Source organism: Pezoporus flaviventris, unplaced genomic scaffold, assembly GCF_033815535.1.
Source record: "Pezoporus flaviventris isolate CSIRO_AGI_PZ_B2104156 unplaced genomic scaffold, CSIRO_AGI_Pfla_v1 ptg000015l, whole genome shotgun sequence".
In the NCBI taxonomy this organism is placed as follows: Eukaryota; Metazoa; Chordata; class Aves; order Psittaciformes; family Psittacidae; genus Pezoporus; species Pezoporus flaviventris.
The window spans coordinates 7,927,640-7,951,956 of NW_026892563.1; the positions used below are offsets into that span (position 1 = coordinate 7,927,640).

General features: G+C 38.2%; 1 protein-coding gene across 14 annotated transcripts in view; it reads right to left on the reverse strand.

The window, feature by feature from the left end:
• Positions 1–24,317, reverse strand: part of DMD (dystrophin) — a 1,205,254-nt gene that overhangs the window by 678,416 nt on the left and 502,521 nt on the right. For all 14 annotated transcript variants that reach the window (XM_061453343.1, XM_061453346.1, XM_061453349.1 and 11 more), the window contains 4 exons: positions 15,316–15,557; positions 12,730–12,910; positions 2,754–2,899; positions 1,573–1,785 (listed from right to left, as the gene is read on the reverse strand). In XM_061453343.1, the coding sequence (XP_061309327.1) occupies positions 1,573–1,785; positions 2,754–2,899; positions 12,730–12,910; positions 15,316–15,557 (782 nt within the window). The remainder of the gene's footprint in view (positions 1–1,572; positions 1,786–2,753; positions 2,900–12,729; positions 12,911–15,315; positions 15,558–24,317) is intronic.

Consider the following 24,317-nt stretch of genomic DNA (forward strand, 5'->3'; position numbering starts at 1 on the left):
GCAGAGAGGAGCTGTTATGGTCTGACAACAGTTCCTATTCCCTATCCCCCTGCACCCCTTGGTGAGAGAGTAAAAAAGAGTATAGCAATGGAGTGCAGACTAGGAAAAAGAAGGAGGGGGAGAGGTGTTTTTTTAATTTTTATCTTTATCTTTGCTTCTTACTATCCAAATCTATTTTAATTTTCCTCAGGTTGTGTCTATTGTGTGCATGATGGTACCTGGAAAGTGATCTCCCTGTCTTTATCTCAGTCCAAGAACTATTCCATCCTCTTTTCTCCCCCTGTCCATCCAAGGAAAGGGCATGTGAGAGCAGCGTGGGTACCTGGCTGCTGGCCATGATTATCCCATAATACCATTAAACTTCATCTCATGGCCAGCTTCAAACATCAGAGAGGTAGCTCTGATGGAGCCAAAGTTACAATTTAGAGCAATGTGGCACTTCAGTAGCTAAATTACAAATGTTTCCTCCTTTTTTTTGGCTCATTCTGCTTAACTGATGAAGAATAGCATGACAGTAAGTACCTTTTTTCTTCTCTAAGAAGCTTTTTTTCTTCTACAAAAGCAGAAGTGTAAGGAATACCTTGTCAGAAAGTTTATTCCTAAGCAGACAACTCTATTGAGTTAAGCTGAAAATACCAATTACAGTTCACATGCTACTGAATTATAATGTACAACATGGAGCTAATCGTGTATCATGTTCCACTACCAGCAAACCAAAGTCAAGGACAGAAATATTTGATGTGACTAGAAGGAATGCAGAGAGACAACACTGAGAAGAAACACACTGTGAGAACACAGCTTTGAGCAAAGCTGCAGGACCACAACCTTCAGAATTTTCTTTGCAATATCCTCCATAAGTATGCAAGTATTCATTTTCATGGGGACAAGGAGAGAAAAGCATATAAAAACATAAAAATGCCTTCTGGTTTTGTGATTAGTTGATCTGACTTATTTGAAATCTGCCCTTGAAATTATATAGAAATAGACCAGGATTATGTTAAAAATTGACTGATTTTTAAATCTGATAACATCTAGGTCATAGACATCCCATGTAATGCTAATAGATGTGGTTTACAAATAAGTATAAATAGGAGATCTTCACAATGACAGAAACAGTAGAAGAGTAAAATGCTGTCATTCTAAATATCATTCTAAATTCACACAATCGTGTAAGTCATGTACTCTTCTGCTTTCTGGCAACTCTGCCGAGATACTACCACATTACTTAGTTATGCAAATTAGTCCATTAGAGCCAGTATGGTTAGAGCTACTTCAGGGGCATGAAAAAGTACTTCAGCTACATTTAAAAACTAAGTAGAGGAATATTAGTCACAATTTCACTGTTTTCCTATTGAAACAACATTGGCAGAAATAGGCATAAAATCAGAATTCAAAGTATAATCTTGGATCTACCAAAATCAACCACACATTTTAATATGTTTTAAGCACTGTTCTGATATTTCACTTTGGTATTAATTTCTGCATTTTTATTGCCATTTATCATGCATTCTGGGCTAGTCCCACAGCCACAAACTGACACGTAGTAGCTGAAGCTGAAAAAGTTTGGTTAACCTGGAATCGCTGGAGTTTGGTCATAAGCTCCTCAAGTTTTTGGCAATGTTCCACCAGCTGCGCTGATAATTTCTTCCAACGGCCAAGGATCACCTCAATCTCTGATCGATATCTTTGGCTGACTTCTGCAGGGGCTTTCCTGGATATGTCTTCCACAGTTGTGCTGAGATAGTTCAGGCCCTTTTGCTGCTCTTGCAGAGAACTTTGTAGAGCCTATGAATAAGAAGCAAATGGTGACCCAATTCATGTGTCCAGCAATTCTCTTTGTTTTACAAACATACATGAAATTGCTGAAGAAAGGACTGAAAACTAAAAATGTATGTCACCTTTGCTAAATTATCCAATGACGTATTCTATTGAGCAATTTAGAATTGCTTTTCTCACAGAAACTGGAAAGTAGATTTTTTAGTTGAACTGAGAATATTAACCAGAGGTGTTTATACTCGTTAATAGAGGTGATACACATACACTTCATTAATTTGAGACAGGAATTTACTATGCCTCTAATGATTACATGCTCAAAAGACTCAGACAGTATATGGAGAGAAAGAATAAACTTAGACCTGCTTCTATGACTTAAAATTTTCGATGATAATACACTTTCACAATTATTTTCCCAGTTTGCTGCATCTAACTTTTTTCTATATCCTACTTTTTATTTCTGAATGTGCATTAATAGTTGCATCAAACCACATGCTGCTTATCCATCCAATAGTGGAACAACATCAAACATTAAAATGCAGAGAAGGTTTGCGCTCACTGGCAAACTTGTTCCACATTTGTGTCTGCTTGTAAATCTGACAGGAAATCTAACAAAGACTGTGCAGCATTTTACAAATCACAATCACATCAATTTTCCATGTCAGCACTGGAAAATGAAATTAGCTAAATCTATACTTAACTCCCAGAGCTATCATAAAAAAAACAATTTATATATCATGGGGACATGGCTTTTGCTTAACATGTTTAATACGTTAGAAAATTGGTTTCACTAATGAGGAACATTTTCAACCCTTTAAGGATCATGTGAGTATCCACTGTCTCCTGAAGCCCTTGCCTGAAACTTGAATGGGTATAATTCACTCAAGACCCACAGGCTTCAGCAGATTCATGACAACTAAGGGTTCTGTCTCTCCAAACTTTTCGTTTGAGATATTTGTTCCCACAGCCTGACCACTCACCTTGAGGTCCCGGAGTCTCTGCTCCATGATTTCATATTCAGCAACTGCAACCTGAGGCACGGAGAGTTTAGTTTCTGACTGCTGGATCCACACAAGTATAGTGTTCATAGTCTCTTTGTAGTGTGCAGGAGGCAAACTGTCAGAAACTACATTCAATGGGGAAGAAAAAGGAAAGAAATAAAATAATTTTGTGCTTCATTATTCTGTTTTCTTATAGAAGATGGTTGACAAAAGAATAAATGACCAAGCTTTATTGAAGCCAATGGCTATTTTGCAACAGATTGCAACAGGTCCAATATGTCAGTATCTGATTTTTCAAAAAATTGTGGAGGCAGAAAACTTCTGAAGAATGAATACACTCATTGTAAAGTTTATGATATCTCTGTTGTTTTATCAGGTGTGTGTCATTTGACTCTATTGTCATAGGCCACGCGACTAGTTATATGGCGAAGACAGCTTGTTTAAATATGTGTGCTTAGAGATCAACAAACAAACTATTGTACTTAATCCAGAACCTAATTTCAGAAATGCAGTAAGAAATAACATTCACTTTTATGGCCCATGTTTGTGTGTTTAATGTTTCTGTTCAAGTAAAATGTTCTCTTTAAGACATCTGTTAGAAAATTAATCTTTGTTTTGCATAAAAGTTGAATTTCATTGAACTGTGCTTATTGTGCCAACATTACAGCTTCTGTAAACAGACAACATCTGGCAACACATGAGCAAGTCATTAGCAGAGATACTCCCTCTGCCCTCAACAACATTTGCTTCTCTGGTCGCTGAAAAAAGTGAAGGCAAATAGTATGGTTAGTTGGAAATGAAGCATTTCCAATTTATACCACATAATAATGAAGAATATAGAAGCTCAAAAAAATATTACACCTATTCATCTCCTGTATGTCACTGGTATGTCAGAAAAGACAGCTCTTAGAAATTACATAGGTTTCCAAAAAAACATTTTAACAAACAACACAAAGATTTTAAATGCAAGCTTGCTTACATTCTCAGAATTAAATATACTCCAGATTAACCTAATATTTTAGTGATCAACAGAATGCTACAAAAAAAAAAATAATTAAAAATTCAGGCATCAAATGACATACTAAAATCAGCGTCATTGAAGCTCTCTGTTGTGGAGTATGCACATTGTATATAAAAACCTTGGCTGATCTGATATATCACACACATCTGGGGATTTACAGAAGATAGGACTTGGTACCAGAAAAGACAAAAATTTCTTTCCTTGTGATGTACTTTCTTTACACAGAAACCAATAGTAATACATTCTTGGAAACACAAAAAACAAACATTTTCCATCTCATGGAATAGCATTCTAAATCCTTTTATTTTCTTGGTGAGATTTATACTATTTTTGATTTATTTAATCCAAACAATTCCTACTTCAGAATAGAATATGCATTTAAACACATCACTTCAAATGAATGGAGATATGATTTCAACAGCTCAGACATGTTAAAGGAGTATACCATTCTTAAGATCAGTTTTATTTGGAAATATGGAGGTCTGTGATGCAATGTTTGACTTCTATAAATAGTATTCTATAAATGAAAACCAAGTCTTAGGACTAACATATGAGTCAAGGAGCTATATAAAATATCTAGCTGGTCTGGACAGTAAAGAGTACCTCAGAAAAGGTGAAAATACAGGATTCGCTGTTACAGCAAACTCCACCAAACCACATGAAACTCTCATCCTGAAAGTTTGGCAATAATAATAATTTTACTTTTAAAACCACACAAGCACTGCAAATGTTTTAGAATCATAGAATAGTTAGGGTTGGAAAGGAACTTAAGATCAATTAACTCCAACCCCCCTACCATGGGCAGGGACATCTTGCACTAAACTGTGTCACCCAAGGCTTTGTCCAGCCTGGCCTTGAACACCACCACAGATAGAGCATTCACAACTTCCCTGGGTGACCCATTCCAGTGCCTCACCAGATTTACAGTAAAGAACTTCCGCCTTATATCCAGTCTGAACTTCCCCTGTTTAAGTTTTAAACCATTACCCTTGTGCTATAACTATAGTCCCTAATGAACAGTACACCCCCAGAATCCTTACAGCCCCCCTTCAGATACTGGAAGGCTGCTAGGAGGTCTCCACGCAGCCTTCTCTTCTCCAGGCTGAACAGCCCCAACTTCCTCAGCCTGTCTTCATACGGGAGGTGCTCCAGTCCCCTGATCATCCTCGTGGCCCTCCTCTGGACTTGTTCCAACAGTTCCACATCCTTTTTATGTTAAGGACACCAGAACTGTACACAATAATTCAAGTGACGTCTCACGAGAGAGTAGAAAGGCAGGATCACCTCCTTCGACCTGCTGGTCATGCTCCTTTTGATGCAGCCCAGGATACTGTTGCCTTTCTGGGCTGCAAACACACACTAAAGCCAGCTCATGTGAAATTTCTCATCAGCCAACACCCCCAAGTCCTTCTCCACAGGGCTGCTCTGAATCTCTTCTCTGCCCAACCTGTAGCTGTGCCTGGGATTGCTCCAAGCCAGGTGTAGGACTTTGCACTTGGCATGGTTAAACTTCATGAGGCTGGCATCAGCCCACCTCACAAGTGTGTCAAGGTCCCTCTGGATGCCATTCCTTCCCTCCAGCGTATCAACCGAACCACACAGCTTGGTGTCATCGGCAAACTTGTGAGGGCACACTCAATCCCACTGTCCAAGTCAGCGACGAAGATGTTAGACAAGACAGGTCCCAACAACAATCCCTGAGGGACACCACTCGTTACTGGTCTCCACCTGGACACTGAGCCATTGACCACAGCTCTTTGTGTGCGGCCATCCAGCCAGTTCTTTATCCACTGAGTGGTCCATCCATCAAATTGATGTCTCTCCAATTTAGCGACAAGGATGCCAAGCAGGACAGTGTCGAACACTTTACACAAGTCCAGGTAGATGACATCAACTGCTCTACCCCTGTCCATCAGTTCTATAGACCCATCATAGAAGGCCAACAGATTGGTCAGGCAGGGTTTCCCCTTAGTGAAACCATGCTGGCTGTCACCAAGCACCTTGTTGTTTTTCATGTGCCTTAGCATGCCTTCCAGGAGAATCTGCTTCAAGATTTTGCCAGGCTCAGCGGTGAGACTGACTGGTCTGTAGTTCCCTGGGTCATCCATTTTCCCCTTCTTGAAAATGGGGTTTATATCTCCCTTTTTCCAGTCATCACGAACTTCACCTGACTGCCATAATTTCTCAAATATGATGGCCAGTGGCTTAGCACCTTCATTCACCAACTCCTTCAGGACCCACGGATGGATTTCATCAGGTCCCATGGACTTGTGCACGTTCAGGTTCTTAAGATGGTCTCGAACCAGATCCTCTCCTACAGTGGGCCTAGGGTCTTCATTCTCACAGTCTCTGCATCTGCCTTCCAGGACTTTGGTGGTGTGGTCAGAGCCTTTGCCAGTGAAGACCGAAGCAAAGAAGTCATTCAGAACCTCAGCCTTCTCCACATCCAGAGTGGCCAGTTCTCCTGATAGCTTCCTGAGGGGGCCCATGCTGTCCCTAGTCTTTCTTTTATTCACAATGTACCTATAGAATCCCTTCCTGTTATCTTTAACATCCCTATCCAAGTTTAATTCTAACTGGGCCTTAGCTTTCCTAATCTGGTCCCTAGCTTCCGAGACCAAATACCTTCCCTGTATTTTCCCATGCCACCTGTCCTTACTTCCACTTTTTATAAGCCTTTTTTTCCCTCTAAGTTTCCTCAGCAGCTCATTATCCATCCAATGAGGTCTCCTGGCCTTCCTCCTGCAATTCCTTCTAGCTGGGATGCAACCCTACTGAGCTTGCAGCAGGTGATCCTTGAATATCAACCAAGAGTCTTGGGCCCCCCTGCCCTCTAGGGCTATATCCCATGGAACCTTCCTAAGCAGGTTCCTGAAGAGGCCAAAGTCTGCTCTTCTGAAGCCCAGAGCACTGAGCTTGCTGCACGCTCTCCTCACTGCCCTGAGGATCTCAGATTCGACCATCTCGTGATCGCTGCATCCAAGGCTGTCCTGGAGCATCACATTTCCAACGAGCCCTTCCCTGTTGGTGAGCACGAGGTCAAGCATGGCACCTCTCCTTGTCGGCTCGTCTATTACTTGCAGAAGGAAGTTGTCTTCCACACAATCGAGGAACCTCCTGGATTGTTTGTGCCAGGCCGTACCATCATTGCAACAGATGTCAGGGTGGTTGAAGTCACCCATGAGAACAAGGGCCTGTGAGCGTGAGGCTGTTCCTATCTGTCTATAAAATTGTTTCATTCAATTTTAATGAGTTATGTTCTCTGCCAGTAGAAGGACTAAGTACGTCTTCAAGTAAGATCACAGATGTTCATTTAATCAAGCTAGCATCTTTCCAATTTGGTTATTAAGTGTTCTATTTAAAAAGCACTTTTAAGTTGAGTGAAATAATAGGTTTCCTATTTCAATGTTCCAGAGCAAGTAGCGAAATACTACTTTTCAATGTCCCTTTTCTAGCTGGAGTTTTGGGGGCTTGTTAGGTTTGGTTTTTTTCTTCCATGGGGGGTGAGTGTTGGTTTGTTTCTGAATTTGTGGGGTTTTTTTGGTTTGTTTGGATTTCTTTTGAGATTGACAACATTTCATAATTTTCATGTTTGTGGATTAATGTCCGCATGATGACCACAGTGCATTAATACGGATTCTGCTATATTATATGAAAATTTTAATTGGTAGAAAGATAGAGCACATCTGCAACCGCAGCTACAGATAAACTAGACCAAAGACAGAACTGTAACAAAATATCACGGGGGGAAAATACAAATACATTACTGTGAAATATCAGAATATAGTTCCCATTCATAATAGGAAAATGTCGCATTAATCTGCTCCATTTGTAGGCAATGCATTTTGGTGTGACTAACACTGTAACCCTTGAGATCTGACAGGCAAATATATTTACAGTTGTATATTTATTTTAGAGAAAGCGTTTAAACTGGAAATAAAATGTGCAGATAGATATTTGATTAGGATTTACTTTTAATAGGTAGAAATAGTTAAACATGTGAAAATAGTTTTCCAAACAGGTAAAATACTTTTTAATCTTTCCTCCCAGTTTCCTTTTTTGACCAGATTTTCCAGTCAAAACACTTTTCCCAAATCAGAAATGAAATGAGAACACAATTATCTCAACAACTATTAAATCACAGTGGATATACTGCAATGTTTGTCTCCTACAGTGAGGAAATATACCACTGTTTGTCATAATCATTTTGAAATAAGAAGAAAGACAATAATCTATGGGATCATATTAGTAAAGACTTATTCCCTGAAATGAATGAACTAGATTGTACTGCATGTATTTCCCATAAATATCTCCTCAGCAGTAACTGCAGTTTAAAACCATGCTGATTTTCCCACAACTTTGTTTTGCTTATTTTATAATACGACTACTTGAAGCTATTCATCAAAGTCTTTATATTGATGACTTCATAAAAGTTGTGATTCCCTTCTCCCACATCTCTCACCAGAAACTCTCAAAGTGGAATCATAAGGAATCTTGTATAATACACAAACAATATTCTGCAAGTGCTTTACACTTCCAATTCTCTCATCTATCAAGTTCTTAAAAGAAACAAAAGGGAAGTCTTCCTCCAGTTCTACAAGATACAAGTAAATATCTTTTAAAGATACAAAATTATTTAGGAGATTTTTATTTCCCACCCTTATAAATTTTCATTTTTTACTATAAAGGAAAAGAGCAGAAGACATTATCTCTTACATATTAATTTCACAGGTTGCTTTGTCCTTTTGTTCTTTATTTAAATAAAAAATAATTGCCAGAGGAAATGGATGCAAAACAAAAATGAAATTGCTTGCATGTTACTTATTTAAATAATATTTTCTTACGCACAACTGTGGTGTACGTTCAACTCAAAAAGGACATTCAAAGAAAATTAAGCAAACTTTATTCATCAAAACTGAACAGTAATGAAATTTACAGGACAGGACACTTATATTTTTCTTCCTCAAGTATGCAAAGGTTGGAGAAAAATTATTATACGTATCGTAACGATTTGACTGACACTTATAACCTATCTCTCTAAGATTCTTAAAGCATGAAAATAATTTAACAATTCAAAGTTTAAGCAAAAAAAGCAGACAAATGACTAATTAAGACTCAAAAGGGTCATCTTACTGTTATGGTTACTGTGGTTTGTTGTCTTATAAAATTATGCCAAGACTGACTTGCATGTATGTAATGTAAGCCACTTTAACATACCGTAGTAGCAGATTAGGTAGAGAAGCAAATGTATATGCAGAATAATATATGTGCAAGAATATATATAGAATATATATATAAAAAAGAATATATAGAGTAGAATATATATATAGAATATATATAGAATATCTATAGAGAAGCAGATGTACATGCAAAATTACTGTAAGCATGGGAATGGGTAAACAAAAACTCTCAAGAATCTTGACATGATATAGAAGGCAAAAACTCTCTAAAGTCCTTCTTGAAAAAAAATAGGAGAAACATTGTTTCTCCTGAATATTTGATCATCTATAATTATAACAACGATAACAATGATAACTTCACCATTGGGAATTACTGAACCTGCAAACATAGAATCAGAATTTGAAAAAAAAGCACAGTGCACGAATTTACAAAGCAGAAAAAAAGGAAATAAAGATGACTTTCCCTTTGCCACTTCCATCTTGATATCCTTAATTTCAGCTGCCACAAAAGTTTTATTTTTGCTTTTTTTTTAGTTACTTTTGACAAATCTAATGACACTCCCTAAAACCCCTCTGCAGAACAGTCTTATCAAATTGAGAACATGTTTCTCACTGAAGACCATAGCTGGGTAAGAGTTCAACGCAGGAAGTAAAAAAAAGCAGAAGCACCTTAATGGAGTTTAGTCCAGTCACAGAGCAAGAGGAATGCTGGAATGAATCAGTTGCCACATAGGAGGTAGCTTAAAGCAGGGAGTATTTATTAACCCAACACTAAGAGCTCTCCCAGTGCTGAGAGGGAACAGGAAGTGGAGCTGGCTGTTCCTTAAAAACATCTCTGACACAGCCGCAGTTAATTTCAAGAGACGTAAATAAAAAGTTCAATTCCTCATTTTTCACTACTGTAATTATAAAACAAAGAATCTCCTTGGGAAGTCACATTATTCATACTCAAATTATTGCCACGATTGTCCACTTCACTCCCTTATGTACATTACTGTCTGACCTCTATTTTTTCTATATACCAGTATTCTAGAAATTACTCCAAATGGGTCTGGGAAGAAGGAAGAGCTATAATAATGGACACAGAAGGATCAATTACCTACGGATATACAGACATTCCACAAAGAAAAATGAGGTCTTATTCCCTCATATTTTATGAAGTGTATTTCTTCCATAAAAAAACATTGCAAAAGAGTGGAAAAACAAGCTGATAGGGTTTAGAATTAGCTTTAAATTAGGTTTTATAACTGTAAATGCTAATCAGATCAGGAAGAAAAACATATGAGAAAACCTGAGTTCATCTTTAATAATATTTTATTAAGAAATCTATGTGCAGCATTGGGAAACAACTAAGTACCCTTGAACATAAAAAATCTCAAAACAATAGCACCACCTTAAAAAAAAAAAAAAACAACATCAAAACCCAACCAAACAAAAAAATATTTGAGGGAGATAGTGTCCTAGGCCTAGAGAAAACTTTTTTAGGGAAAAAAATTCCCTTTGAGAATGGAACAGCTAAATACCCTTATCCATCAGAAAATATAATGCAGTAATGTAATATATATATGTTTAAATATATATAAATAAAGTCAAATAAACAAACAACAAAAAAAACAAACCTCCCAAACCCCTAATGATAAATCAAAAATCCTTTTACCATAAAAAAATGACCTAATGATGAATTAAAAAAAAAAAAAAAAAACAAAACATCTTTCTGGCACATGTACATTATCTGTAGAGGAACAAAAAAGGAACAAATACTACCACTGATCTGCAAAACACCATTCAGTCTTTAGGACTGCAATAATTAATTGCAAATAATTTATACAAATAAAAGATGGAAATATTTAAAATGCTGTAGCAAAATTTTAACATTTTCTATTAAACTAAGGCTACAAAGACATGGGCTATGGCCTTTTCTCTATCTGTTCAACAAGAAAAACAGTCACTGAAGAAAGGAGAAGAAGCTCAGAATCAGAGACAAATTTTCTATACTACAGCTTCAGATTTTTTGATTCATAAGACTTTCCTGAATTGAGATCAGACCTAGCACAGTATCCCAAGCACGATCATTCATATCTACAGCAGAGTTATGAAAGGAAGTTGCATTTTGGATAAAATTGTATAAAATTTCTGCAGATAAATTATGACTTCCGTAATTATCTCACCTAAAACATCACTATGGGTATGTACTCTATGGAATAGGACAGTCTCATCTTGACAGTTGAACTGTTTGATATGAAGCACCTGTGATACAGGGCAGCTACATAAAATAATAACAACTGACGAGGGCTGCATGAAATATTGATTCAAAGACTTCTGTTCTCTAGCAGCTTAGGAGACTCTCCCTGGTCTGTCAACATTGCCACCTCAAGACAGTTGCTGCTTCTGCAGGCCAGGGCCCTGGAGGAGCATGCTGCAGAAGAGGAGTGGGAATGAGTAGTTACAGCCAGGAAGAGCCTGCTTCGTGGCATTACAGTTGAGGCAGTGAACACTACTCATCTTACAGAACCAACCAACTGGTTAGTTCCTAAGGTCTCACTATAGTAAAACTAGGTGAAACAAAACCAGCAATTGCACAAAACTGGATATAGAAGAAATCATAAAGAAGCTAGCATTTACCATATTTTCTCCTTGGCAGAATGGTTTTCAGTATATATAACAGTGTAGCATTTACAGTTTTTAAATGTTACTAGTTGTGTATGTTGACTTTAGAGGCATGAATAAACTTTACAGTCCTTAATACTAAATTTCTACAGGTCATTTTTTCATCACTTGCTGTGACACACTTGCATTTTATTTCTTTAGCTCTTCTATGCATCATAACCTCTTCAGTTTCCATATGTGTACACCTATGAAATAACTACAGCAGTGTAATAATGCAGTGTTGAAAAAAAATCCAAAGGTTTCTGTGAAAGAATTTAGAATTAATACTATAAAGATCCACTAATAGGAGCTAGCACTGTGACTAATTTCAAACAGGACAGCCATTTAGAGATACTGGTTTAAGGGGCAAATAATCTTTTTGCTGTTGACAAAAATTACATTTATAGCTTTTGTCCAATACTCTTTTTTTTTAATTTCATAGTCAAATACAGAAAGCGTACAGTAGTCACTGACATGCTCTGTTTCTTTAAAATGGAATAAATTAAACTTTCTATTTTGGTATAGCATTTTCTCCCTTTTGTAAAATGGATTTTATGACAAATATGGTTAAAAAATTATAATTGCAGTCATATATTCTATGTTGCATAAGATAACAGTGTACCACATGATGAAAAACTAGATGCTACTGAAGTATCTACTCTTTTTGATGAGCTTTATGAAGTTAAATTTCTACTCTATGAAAATCTAGAGCAAATTCACTTCTGCAATTAAACTCTCTCTCCTCTCTACTGACAGAGGTGGACAGGCCTGTCTTATAACCCGGCTAAACAAAGACAATTTTATGTTGCTAAAAAATATCACTGAATCTTGTCCATAAACATGCAGTCAAGGCTGCATGATGATAGAATCACACTGAGTATAATCTTTGCTTCTGAACAGTGTACTTTCTCTTTTTTTCCTATTAATATAAAATATATAAAGCACTGATAATTTATCAAAGACTAATTCAATTGCAAAAAAAAAGCCACATAGATTGTATTACTGGTTTAGCATGTCAAAAGCAAATATAAAAGTAGGAAAGCAAAATACATACAACTTCTCTTTGCATGCTAGACAGACAAACTGAATTCTTGTCATGAACACTTACTGGTCTGTAGCTGCTTTTCTCTGGCATGCATGTCAGCAAGTATTTTTTGGTAATGACTGGTAAAAGCAGCCAGGTCAGCATCTAGAAACACTGGCCCTTGCTCCTTCTCTTTGAGTGCTTGACTTTGAGCCTTTAGCCGTTCAATTTGAGGCTGAAGGGTTGACATTCGAATGATTTCATCCTGCATGTTTGAACAAAAAAAAAAAAAAAAAAAATCAAGATAAAGCTGTCCAACAAATGAAATCGCTAGTGGCATGGAATTTCCACTGGTTTAATGCACATTAAGCAACTGCTTTGCTTCCAACTACATCAGTTACAGTAAGAACAAATCCAAAATTTTTAGTATTTTCTCACAAAGCAGTTACTCTGCTCCAAATATGATTGTTGATTTGCACCATTGTTTACAGTCACTTTCACATGACATTATCATGTGAGTAGTGTAAGACACAAAGAAAACAAGGGAACGTATAGAGTCCTGCATCTGGGCAGGAACAACCCCAGGTTCCAGTATAGGTTGGGCAACAACCTGTTAGAGAGCAGTGTAGGGTAGAGGGACCTGGGGGTCTTAGTGGACGACAGGATGACCATGAGCCAACACTGTGTCCTTGTGGCCAAGAAGGCCAATGGCATCCTGGGGTGTATTAGAAGGGGGGTGGTTAGTAGGTCGAGAGAGGTCCTCCTTCCCCTCTACTCTGCCCTGGTGAGACTGCATCTGGAATATTGTGTCCAGTTCTGGGCCCCTCAGTTCAAGAAGGACAGGGACCTGCTGGAGAGAGTCCAGCGCAGGGCAATGAAGATGATTAAGGGATTAGAGCATCTCCCTTATGAGGAAAGACTGAGGGAGCTGGGTCTCTATAGTTTAGAGAAGAGGAGACTGACGGGTGACCTTATTAGTGTATATAAATATATAAAGGGGGAGTGTCACAAGGATGGAGCCAGGCTCTACTCAGTGGTAAACAATGATAGGACAAGGGGTAATGGGTCCAAACTGGAACACAAGAGGTTCCACTTAAACTTGAGAAGAAACTTCTTCTCAGTGAGGGTGACAGAACACTGGAACAGGCTGCCCAGGGAGGTTGTGGAGTCTCCTTCCCTGGAGACATTCAAAACCCGCCTGGACACATTCCTGTGTAAACTTATTTAGGTGTTCCTGCTCCGGCAGGGGGATTGGACTAGATGATCTTTTGAGGTCCCTTCCAATCTCTAGCATACTGTGATACTGCGATACTGTGAAAATAAGACAGATTGTACATTAAAATTGCATGCATATTGTAAAAGAGAAGAGACAAGAGACAAGAATATGGAGAGAAGAGAGAGGGGAGAGAGAAGAGAGAAGATATATTTCAGTTGGAAGGGACCTACAAGGATCATCAACTGTCTGATCAATACAAGTCTGACCAGAAGTTAAAGCATGTTGTTAAGGTCATTGTCTGAATGGCTCTTAAAAACTGACAGGCTTGGGGCATCGACCACCTCTCTAGGAAGCCTGTTCCAGTGTTTGACCACCCTCTTGGTAAAGAATGCTTCCTAATGTTCAGTCTAAACCTCCCCTGGTTCATTCCCGTATGTCCTGTCATGGGATACCAGGGAGAAGAGATCAGCATCTCCTTCTCCACTTCCCCTTCTCAGGAAGCTCTAGAGAACAATGAGGCTGTGCCATTACACCTTCATGAGACCTTGTACACACTGTGTAAAGAGAAATAAGGAAAGTAAGCCAAATGTACAGATCATTGTAGAGGTACTCTTAAGGGAAGTTTTTCGCAAGAAAACAGGGAACTCCTGTACACACAATGCCAGCTCGGAAATGCCTGAAAACAGAAGTAGTAGCCTAGATCTAAATTTGGGTTTCAAACATTGTTTTCAGCTTCAGCTCTGCAGCCAGAGATTTCATAAAGTCAGACTACTACAAGTATGTCATGCAATTTATAATTTGTTACTACATCTCAATAGATTCCTGTCAAACAATATTACTTTGTAAATTATCCACACCTACAGCACTGTCTACAATAGGAGAGGTAAGGAAATTTCTATGATGGTGCAGCACAAAAACTTAGAATAATCAGTGAACTGGTGTGACTTTTTTTGTACAGCTGCTCTACTCGTGTCATCTGATGACAGAAGATTATTCCTCCATGCAACTACAGTACCACAGTGCATCAAATAGGGTAACAAGTACAACAGTGTGATATGGCAGAATTTTGGACTTCACTATGAAGACAATTTTCTGGCTCAGATCCTTATGACAGAGCTTTTTAATGAAGAATCAAAGACAGATTCTTAAAATCAAAAAAAAACAAAAAAAAAAAACAAGAAGAATTTACAAGAATAGTTCCCTGGCTTTAGATATCTAAGTATCTTAATAAAGAAATATTTGGTGCAGGCCTTTAAATACCAATATGTTATGTCCTATTGCTTCTTTGTTTCTTTACCAGCCTTTCCTTTCCTTAAATAAATATTTTCAATAATTACCCTGGAAAGATAAAGAATCCATTTTCTACTTTTACATAAAGCAGATCATAGTGTGGCCCACTGTTGGAACACCTATGAAGTACAATATAATGAAGAACTTGGAGAAGGATCTCTAACCTTGCATTTTTCCAGCTGAGTTTTTACTGTAGCAGGGTCTGTTGCTGGTGTAGGTTGTGCTTTCAGCCAGTTTTCTGAAGTAACTGCTGTCTGTTCCAGTTGCTGCAGCTGGGAGTAGAAGTCAATGACGTTATTTTGGTACTCCAGCCATGCCAGTCTTTCACTCAGCAACTGACAGAACTCAATCCAGCGGCTCTTCAGCTGCTCTGATCCCTGTCTAATGTTGTCAGCATTCAGACCCTCTAGAAAGATAACAAGAGAGGAAGACACTTAAATAAGTCACAAAGAAAAGAAATTTTAAAAAAGAAAAATAATTTAACAATTCAATTTCTATATTTGAGAGTTCGTAAATCCAGTTAATGATTTATCATCAAATAACAGTCCTGAACATACAGATGTTAAACATTAGTGGAGAAAGCATTTGAAAAATATTTTAAGTTGCTGCCAGGGTACTTTTGTTGCTATGGGAATGAATTATAAAGCGCTTTAAAGTACAAGAATGGGAATAAAGCAGAAAGTAGAGATACAATACATAAAGCTAATTAAAACTGTTGTAAGAAATAAGAAAATGCCTGACATCTGGATTTTGGAAACGATGTCTGTATTGTACAAGAATGTTGTTTTTTTTTTTTTAATAAAAACATCAAGTTAAATGAATGGGAACTATATTTCACAGTTATTTTAATGTTTCTGATAATCCAATCCTCAAGTTTTGCTCTACACATTATTTTAGAAATATTATAAGCATTCAGGAATAAATATATGATCAGATCAAACCTCCATCTAGGCCAGTCCCATATGCCCAACAATGTCCATTAACAGATATTAAGCAAAGACTGAGAGCCAAGAAACCATAGCTGACAACTCTATGATTATTTTCAGACAGGGTTTGAATTCTCTGCTATAGTTTGCCTATTCCTGTCTATAGTTCAATAATCACGCTTGAATTAAAGTTCATAAAAAAAGACTGACTTCAGTTATTACAGACAAGGCAATTATTTAGAACTATTAAAGGTAAAAGTGCTATATATATTCTGTGAAGAAAGAAAGACAATACATATCAAAGGCAAGCAAAGGTCTTACAATAACATCATTTATAGTTATTCTGAAACTTGAACTCAGGCTGAGTTCAAAATAATATTAACTTAAGCATCTCATTTATTTTTCAGAGGAAGTTCAAATATAATTTCTAACCTTTTTAACTGTCATGACATGTAATGAAACTCATAGCAATAAGACCAATATTGATTTTAAAATTAATAATCCTCTCAATCCATTGAGTAATCCTCTATGCTTAAGAACATTTTTAATAACATCATCACTTAGACATACACTAGTTTTCTATTTCTTAAAAACAAGTTTAAAAGCAAATGTGACAAAAGCTTTCAGTGTTACACTTTTATGATACACTGTCATTGTGGTTCATCTTGTTTGCAACCTGCACTCCTGATCAGGTATAAAAAATGGTGAAGTTCAGGTGCAATTTTTTGAAGGTATAACACAGGAAATGGAGTCTCAATAACAGCTAAAAGCCTTAAATAAAAAAAAAAAGTACTGAAAATTTACTGCAATCAAATTTTCTCAGGAAAGACTGTAATACATGATATATGGTAAACAGCACTAAATGATAACCTCAGATCATGTCAGTTGTGGAGTACCACAGTTCTCTAGTGAATCCTATTCTGGATTCAGCTCAGGACTACTCCATTCAGAGTCACTTGGAAACAGACTGTGCAGTACCTGATAGCAGTTCCCTGGACATTCTCTGTTTCTGGGGTGTTGCCCTAGCCAAGAAAATTGTACATAGTTTTAAAAAATACAAGCAAAAAAGTACGAAGATAGGAAGCTCAGTACCACTGAGAGATAATGGCAACTGTGGTGACTGGAGTAGCTATATGTACATTATACTCCAGAACCTGGATAGCACATTTTAAAGGCTGAGCAAGAGTATAAAATGAACCTTTAAGCATAAACAGGTAAATGGTACTTTGACATATCTAATAAAATCCAACAGCGATCCGGTCTTTTGTGTTCATTTGTTTCCATCTGGAGATGTGGTATGTATAACTGCATTTTGTTAACATGTAATGTCTAATAAACATATAGAAATATGTGAAGAGGCAGCATAAACCTGAACAGCATAGCATATCTGAATACAACCAATCAAAGCTGACAAGGCACACAGTTACTGAATCATACTGACAGCAAGAACAAACACATATATAGAAGACAAGACTTTAGCTATGCTGTATTTCAACAATTGCTTCTGTCGTGATGTGACTTTGATTGTAAAAGTGCTGTATGTACATTACAGAGACTAGATATCTGCCACTGTGTTCACGCTTACCTCTGAACCTGGAAGACATGGCCTATGAGTTTGGGAGAGTAGATACAAAAACATTACTTTTATTTATTCCTCCTTTCCTCTCTCTTTAGCTGCCACAGGTTTCAGAGTACCCTTAGGCAAGATTATGATTATCAGGGGAAGGAGAGTCATTAATTTTTCTTATGTAATAAACATTTTCATTATATTTTCTTTAAGGATTCAGAGAGGACTGTATTTCAGATGAAAATTTAGACTCATCAGTTCCTCTTCTTTTCACTCGTATGTCCTTCTTAACATTTCTATACATAAAAATAAGTAATGTTATTTAATTTTCCTTAATTCTTTTCTTTAATATCTAAACTTAGAAACTAAATGAGGTGACCCTGCCCATGGCAGGGGAGCTGGAACTAATGATCTTAAGGTCCTTAATGATTCTATGATTCCACATGTGCACAGTTGACTGAAGAAATGCTTCTCTCTTCATGTAACTAAACTGGACAGTACAAGATTGGAGTGTGCAGAGATATGTTTGGTGAAAAATTGAAGAGGTGCACCTCCATTAGGCAACTCATTATCATACTGAAAGGAAGAATAATCTGAAAATCTCCACAGGATGAATTTTTTAAACTCTCTTAATTCATAGTCCACTTAGATAACTCGAAGTTGCCCATCAGATGTCGATACACCATTTCCAGAAGGATGTAAGAAAATGTCCATTACTTTCACATGAAATCATTTGGGCAAATTTGATAGAATTTTGTCTTATTTTGAAGAAAGCTAGTCCTCAATCTCATAGAAAAAATAATAATTGTTTGAGTAGCTGATATTATGACTGCATAATTTAAACGTTTTTTATTTGCTAATTGGTGAAAAAATAAGAATTTGGAACTTACTTCCATGGTAAGTACTGGTTTCTTTACTATCCTTTGCAACTTTTCATTCTTAACATCAATCCCCTTACTCTGTTTCACTCCTGGTGGCAAGACACACCAAAAGTTGACAAGCAGGAGTAGAAACGATGTAAAACCCATTCTCCCCTAAAACAATATTATTTTAGGAATAATGGTTCATAATCTTTCATATTTCATATTCTACAAGCTTCTGATAAAATCAGTGAATAAATACACTGTACCCGGAAGAAGCAGATCATTAACTGAAGTGCATCCATTAATTTTATTACCTTGTGTACTGCACATAACAAATTCTGTGAATATTTTTAATTGTGCAGCACCTTACATGCAAGTACTTTGTAATTGCCATTTAATATGAAGTATAACTTATTAAATGCATTTATCATTTGCTATGGTTCTGTGATAGAATAATGTAATACTATCTGTGGTTTTATAGCTTTTGACTTCTAAGCATATATGAAATAGTAATTCACAAGATAACACATTTCTTCCACAGAACAGTAGCACTTAACAATTCCATGGTTTATCACAATAAATTCATTTGTATTCACTTTAATGCTGCCTACCAAAATTCCTCGAGTATTCATTTTGATGCCCTATTTATTTTATTTTAAACTACTATAATGGTCAAGTGTCCACTCAAACTGCTAAACTGCTTCACTCACACATCAACAGATTTCTTATTCTGTTTTAGAATAGAATGTAGAAAAGAAAAATAGAACAGATTTTTTTCTTAGAATCAGTGGGAAACAGAAGAGGTAAGTTTGCATTGATTAGAATCACCATACTTGTAAGAAACCATAGGCAAAGAGAAGCAGAGCACAGCCCATGTAGATGAGTGGTTGGGTAAAGAATAATCCACCAAAACCATAAATTATTTCTTCTGTAATGGAAAATGTCCTTCAAATTGCAATGTCCAGACTCACTACTTAAAACACAAGAATAGCTACACTGTATGAGATGGCAGCTCTTTCTAGTGCAAAATATTTTTGCTGACAACAGTTGATAGCATCTACAAAAGGCAAGAATAGTGCCCTGTAAAAATACATTTCCCCAGAATATTTTCCTCTGTGCTAAGGAATAAATAAATGAAACCCTAAATAAACCAATCTAATTATTATCTCGAGAATTTAATCTTATTTTTTTTATTCCCTTCTCCCATCACTGTAAAAATAAACCCAGGAAAATAAATATGAATGCTACAACAGTGAAATTCACCACCATTCTGAACTTGCTCTTATAATCAACCAGAGGTGCTAATCTATTTATGCACTTCATCTCCTACATTCAGAATCTTGTTTACAAGTGTCGTGGTTTAAACCCAGTCAGGTAACTTGTTCACTCACTCCCAGTGAGTGGTGCCGAGCTGACAACAATCGAGGTCCCTGTCCCCCCTCTCACCGGGGCTCTCCCCTTCCCCGCTCCCGGAGGAACGGGGAGGAGGATTGAAAGAGTGCAACTCCTACGGGTTGATACAAGAACAGTCCAGCAACCAATGTACAACAGAAATCACCACCGCTACTATCAACTACAACAATGATAAGGGAAAATAACAAGGGAAGAGAATACGATACCACCAGCCAAGAAAACGAGTTCCACCCGGAAGCCCCTGTCCTTCTGGGTAACTCCCAGTTACCCCCCACCCCGGGCATGACATGCTGTGGTATGGAATACCTCCCTGGCTAGCCCGGGTCAGGTGCCCCGTCTCTGCTTCCTCACAGCTTCCCCTCCTCCCTGGCAGAGCATGAGCCTCACAAAGTCCTTGGTCAGGGTAAACATCACTTAGCAACAACTGAAAACATCGACTTCACCAACACTGTTCTCAGGCTGGAAGTCAAAACACAGCACTGCACCAGCTACCACAAAGGAAAAAACATGACTGCTACTGCTGAACCCAGGACAACAAGGAACAAGAAAGCACATTTTATACATAAGTAAAGCCAAGAATTTAGTGATACCATAATTGAAATCTTAGGAGTTTAATCATTATTAGTCCAGATCTAATTGGTACAAAATAAGTAAAAAACAACAATACAGTTAAAAATATCATCAATTTACTTCTCAAGTGATCTATCCCTTAAACGTGTTTGCCTTGTGTAGTTTTTAATTACAGATTAAACTACAAATGCATGACAGTCCTCAACTGTATCACTGGCTAGTTTTCCTAAAGGAAGAACCACACAGAACAATGACGGCAGCATCATAACTGGGGATTTGTAAACTATGGGAGTTAAAAAGTTTTTCAATTCAAGATAACATAGTACTTCATTAGATGATAAACTGCATGCCTCCCACATGTGCATAAAGGCACATTAATTACCGCTCCTTCCATGTTACGAAAAAGACTTCCAGCATTAGAAGAGGAAAGTAAGTAGGCATAGTCAATCTGCTCTTTTTTTTTCTTCATTCAGCAAAAGTCTCCCATGCTATATCCTTTCCTATTGTTCTAATGAATCAGCAATCAACATCCCCCCCAAAAAAAACACCGAACCAACCAACCAACCAACCAACCAAAGAAAAATACAAAAACACATAAACCAACCAAAATCAAACCAAACCAAACCATACCATCCCCCAAAACCCAAACCAAACTTTTAAGCAACAAAAACACAGGAGACAACTGTATGTCCCACATTTATTACCAGAAGCCACACAAAGACTAAACATAGCTGAATTACTATGGAAAATACATAGCTGCATAGGGAAGCCAGGGACGAGGTTAGGAAAGCCAAGGCCCAGTTAGAATTAAACTTGGCTAGGGATGTTAAGGATAACAGGAAGGGATTCTACAGGTACATAGCAAATAAAAAACAGACTAGGGACAATGTAGGCCCCCTCAGGAAGCTCTCAGGAGAGCTGGCTACACAGGATTTGGAGAAGGCTGAGGTTCTGAATGACTTCTTTGCTTCGGTCTTCACTGGCAAAGGCTTGACTGCACCACCCAAGTTTTGGAAGGCAGATGCAGAGACTGTGAGAATGAAGACCTTGGGCCCACTGCAGGAGAGGATCTGGTTTGAGACCATCTTAAAAATCTGAACGTGCACAAGTCCATGAGACCTGATGAAATCCATCCACGGGTCCTGAAGGAGCTGGCAAATGAAGCTGCTAAGCCACTGGCCATCATATTTGAAAAATCATGGCAGTCAGGTGAAGTTTGTGATGACTGGAAAAAGGGAGATATAAACCCCATTTTCAAGAAGGGAAAATGGATGACCCAGGGAACTACAGACCAGTCAGTCTCACCTCTGTGCCTGGCAAAATCTTGAAGCAGATTCTCCTGGAAAGCATGCTAAGGCACATGAAAAACAACAAGGTGCTTGGTGACAGCCAGCATGGCTTCACTAAGGGGAAATCCTGCCTGACCAATCTGTTGGCCTTCAATGATGGGTCTATAGAACTGATGGACAGGGGTAGAGCAGTTGATGTCATCTACCTGGACTTGTGTAAAGTGTTCGACACTGTCCTGCTTGGCATCCTTGTCGCTAAATTGGAGAGACATCAATTTGATGGATGGACCACTCAGTGGATAAAGAACTGGCTGAATGGCCGCACACAAAGAGCTATGGTCAATGGCTCAGTGTCCAGGTGGAGACCAGTAACGAGTGGTGTCCCTCAGGGATTGTTGTTGGGACCGGTCTTGTCTAACATCTTCGTCGCTGACTTGGACAGTGGGATTGAGTGTGCCCTCAGCAAGTTTGCCGATGACACCAAGCTGTGTGGTTCGGTTGATACACTGGAGGGAAGGAATGCCATCCAGAGGGACCTTGACATGCTTGTGAGGTGGGCTGATGCTAGCCTCATGAAGTTTAACCATGCCAAGTGCAAAGTCCTACACCTGGCTTGGAGCAATCCCAGGCACAGCTACAGGTTGGGCAGAGAACAGATTCAGAGCAGCCCTGCGGAGAAGGACTTGGGGGTGTTGGCTGATGAGAAATTTCACATGAGCTGGCTTCAGTGTGTGTTTGCAGCCCAGAAAGGCAACAGTATCCTGGGCTGCATCAAAAGGAGCATGACCAGCAGGTCGAAGGAGGTGATCCTGCTCCTCTACTCTGCTCTTGTGAGATCCCACGTGGAGTATTGTGTACAGTTCTGGTGTCCTCTGCATAAAAATAGTATGGAATTGTTGGAACAAGTCCAGAGGAGGGCCACGAGGATGATCAGGGGACTGGAGCACCTCCCGTATGAAGACAGGCTGAGGAAGTTGGGGCTGTTCAGCCTGGAGAAGAGAAGGCTGCGTGGAGACCTCCTAGCAGCCTTCCAGTATCTGAAGGGGGCCTGTAAGGATGCTGGGGAGGGACTCTTCATTAGGGACTATAGTGACAGGACTAGGCGTAACGGGTTAAAACTTAAACAGGGGAAGTTTAGATTGGATGTAAGGAGGAAATTCTTTCCTGTTTGGGTGGTGAGGCACTGGAATCGGTTGCCAAGGCAGGCTGTGAATGCTCCCTCCCTGACAGTGTTCAAGACCAGGCTGGATGAAGCCTTGGGTGATATGGTTTAGTGTGAGGTGTCCCTGCCCATGGCAGAGGGGTTGAAACTAGATGATCTTAAGCTCCTTTCCAACCCTAACCATTATATGATTCTATGATTTAATATACTTTGAGATTCTACTTTCTACCAATCCCACCTGGCAGTGATTACTGCATTATTTAACCATTTCATACGCTATTCTTCAAACTGCCTTTGCAACAGTGGAGTAGCTGGAAGTCCCATAAATATTTTAGCTTTCAAGTCCATGGTAACTGTTTCTCTTTTTAAAGGAATTGTTTCTTCCCTAAAACCAGGACAAGAAAGGATCTTCATTCTTACAGGCAACTGCCATCCTTGCCTAGAATACTCTTCCTACCAAGGCTGCCACAGTATATGGCATGATACAGAGCTCTGAGCAGTTGATAGGAAACAAGCATGCTGGCATAGCTAGACTTTCTTGTACCTGCAGCCCAAATGGAAGATGTACTTTCTAAAAAAAAAGGTGCAATCTGGGAGATACTGGAAATATTTATATGCACATATAGCCACAGCTGAGATCAGAACATCTATAAACCATGAATAAGCATGGGCCCATGGACTGAAGGATAAAAAACAAAAGCACCTTGAATAAAAACTACATGAGAATATTTAAGATGAAATATTAATCTACTCAATACCAGGCAAGGTAGGTAGTACAGTACCAGGAAACTAATATATAAGGAGCCAGTGGGTTCTGCAACTAAAACCTAAATTAGTCACCTAAAAATAATATATAACCTGAAGAAACTGAATCTTGAATTCTTGAAGTTCAGGTCTGCACTTGGCCAAAGGAAGGGTGGGGTACAGCTAAATGTGCTGCAGACGGATTATGCCCAGACTAAACAACCTTGATGTGGCAGCAAACAAATTTCAAGTATCGCCTTAAAAGTTTTATATATAACCAGTTCTTTCAGTCAGGAAACAAAAAAATTGTCAAAATTTTTCATATGATCAAGCCATGGAAAACTGACCAAATGATTTCAAAGTGTGTGCAGAAGATACCAGACTCCCTTCAGTCTATTCATTGAGCCTGGGAAGGGAACCCTTGCAACAGTTGTTACAGCAATGGTAATTAAACAGAGCCCACACAATAAATATGGTCACTTTTAAAATATTGTACCTTCATACTTAAGCAATATGATCTTAGGATTCTGTCAATTTTTTTTTCAGCCTGGCCATTTAGTGCCTCAAACTCAAAGTATTTAATTTTTAACAATTAAATTTTTGGTTCTTCATTATAATAATTGCTCTCAATT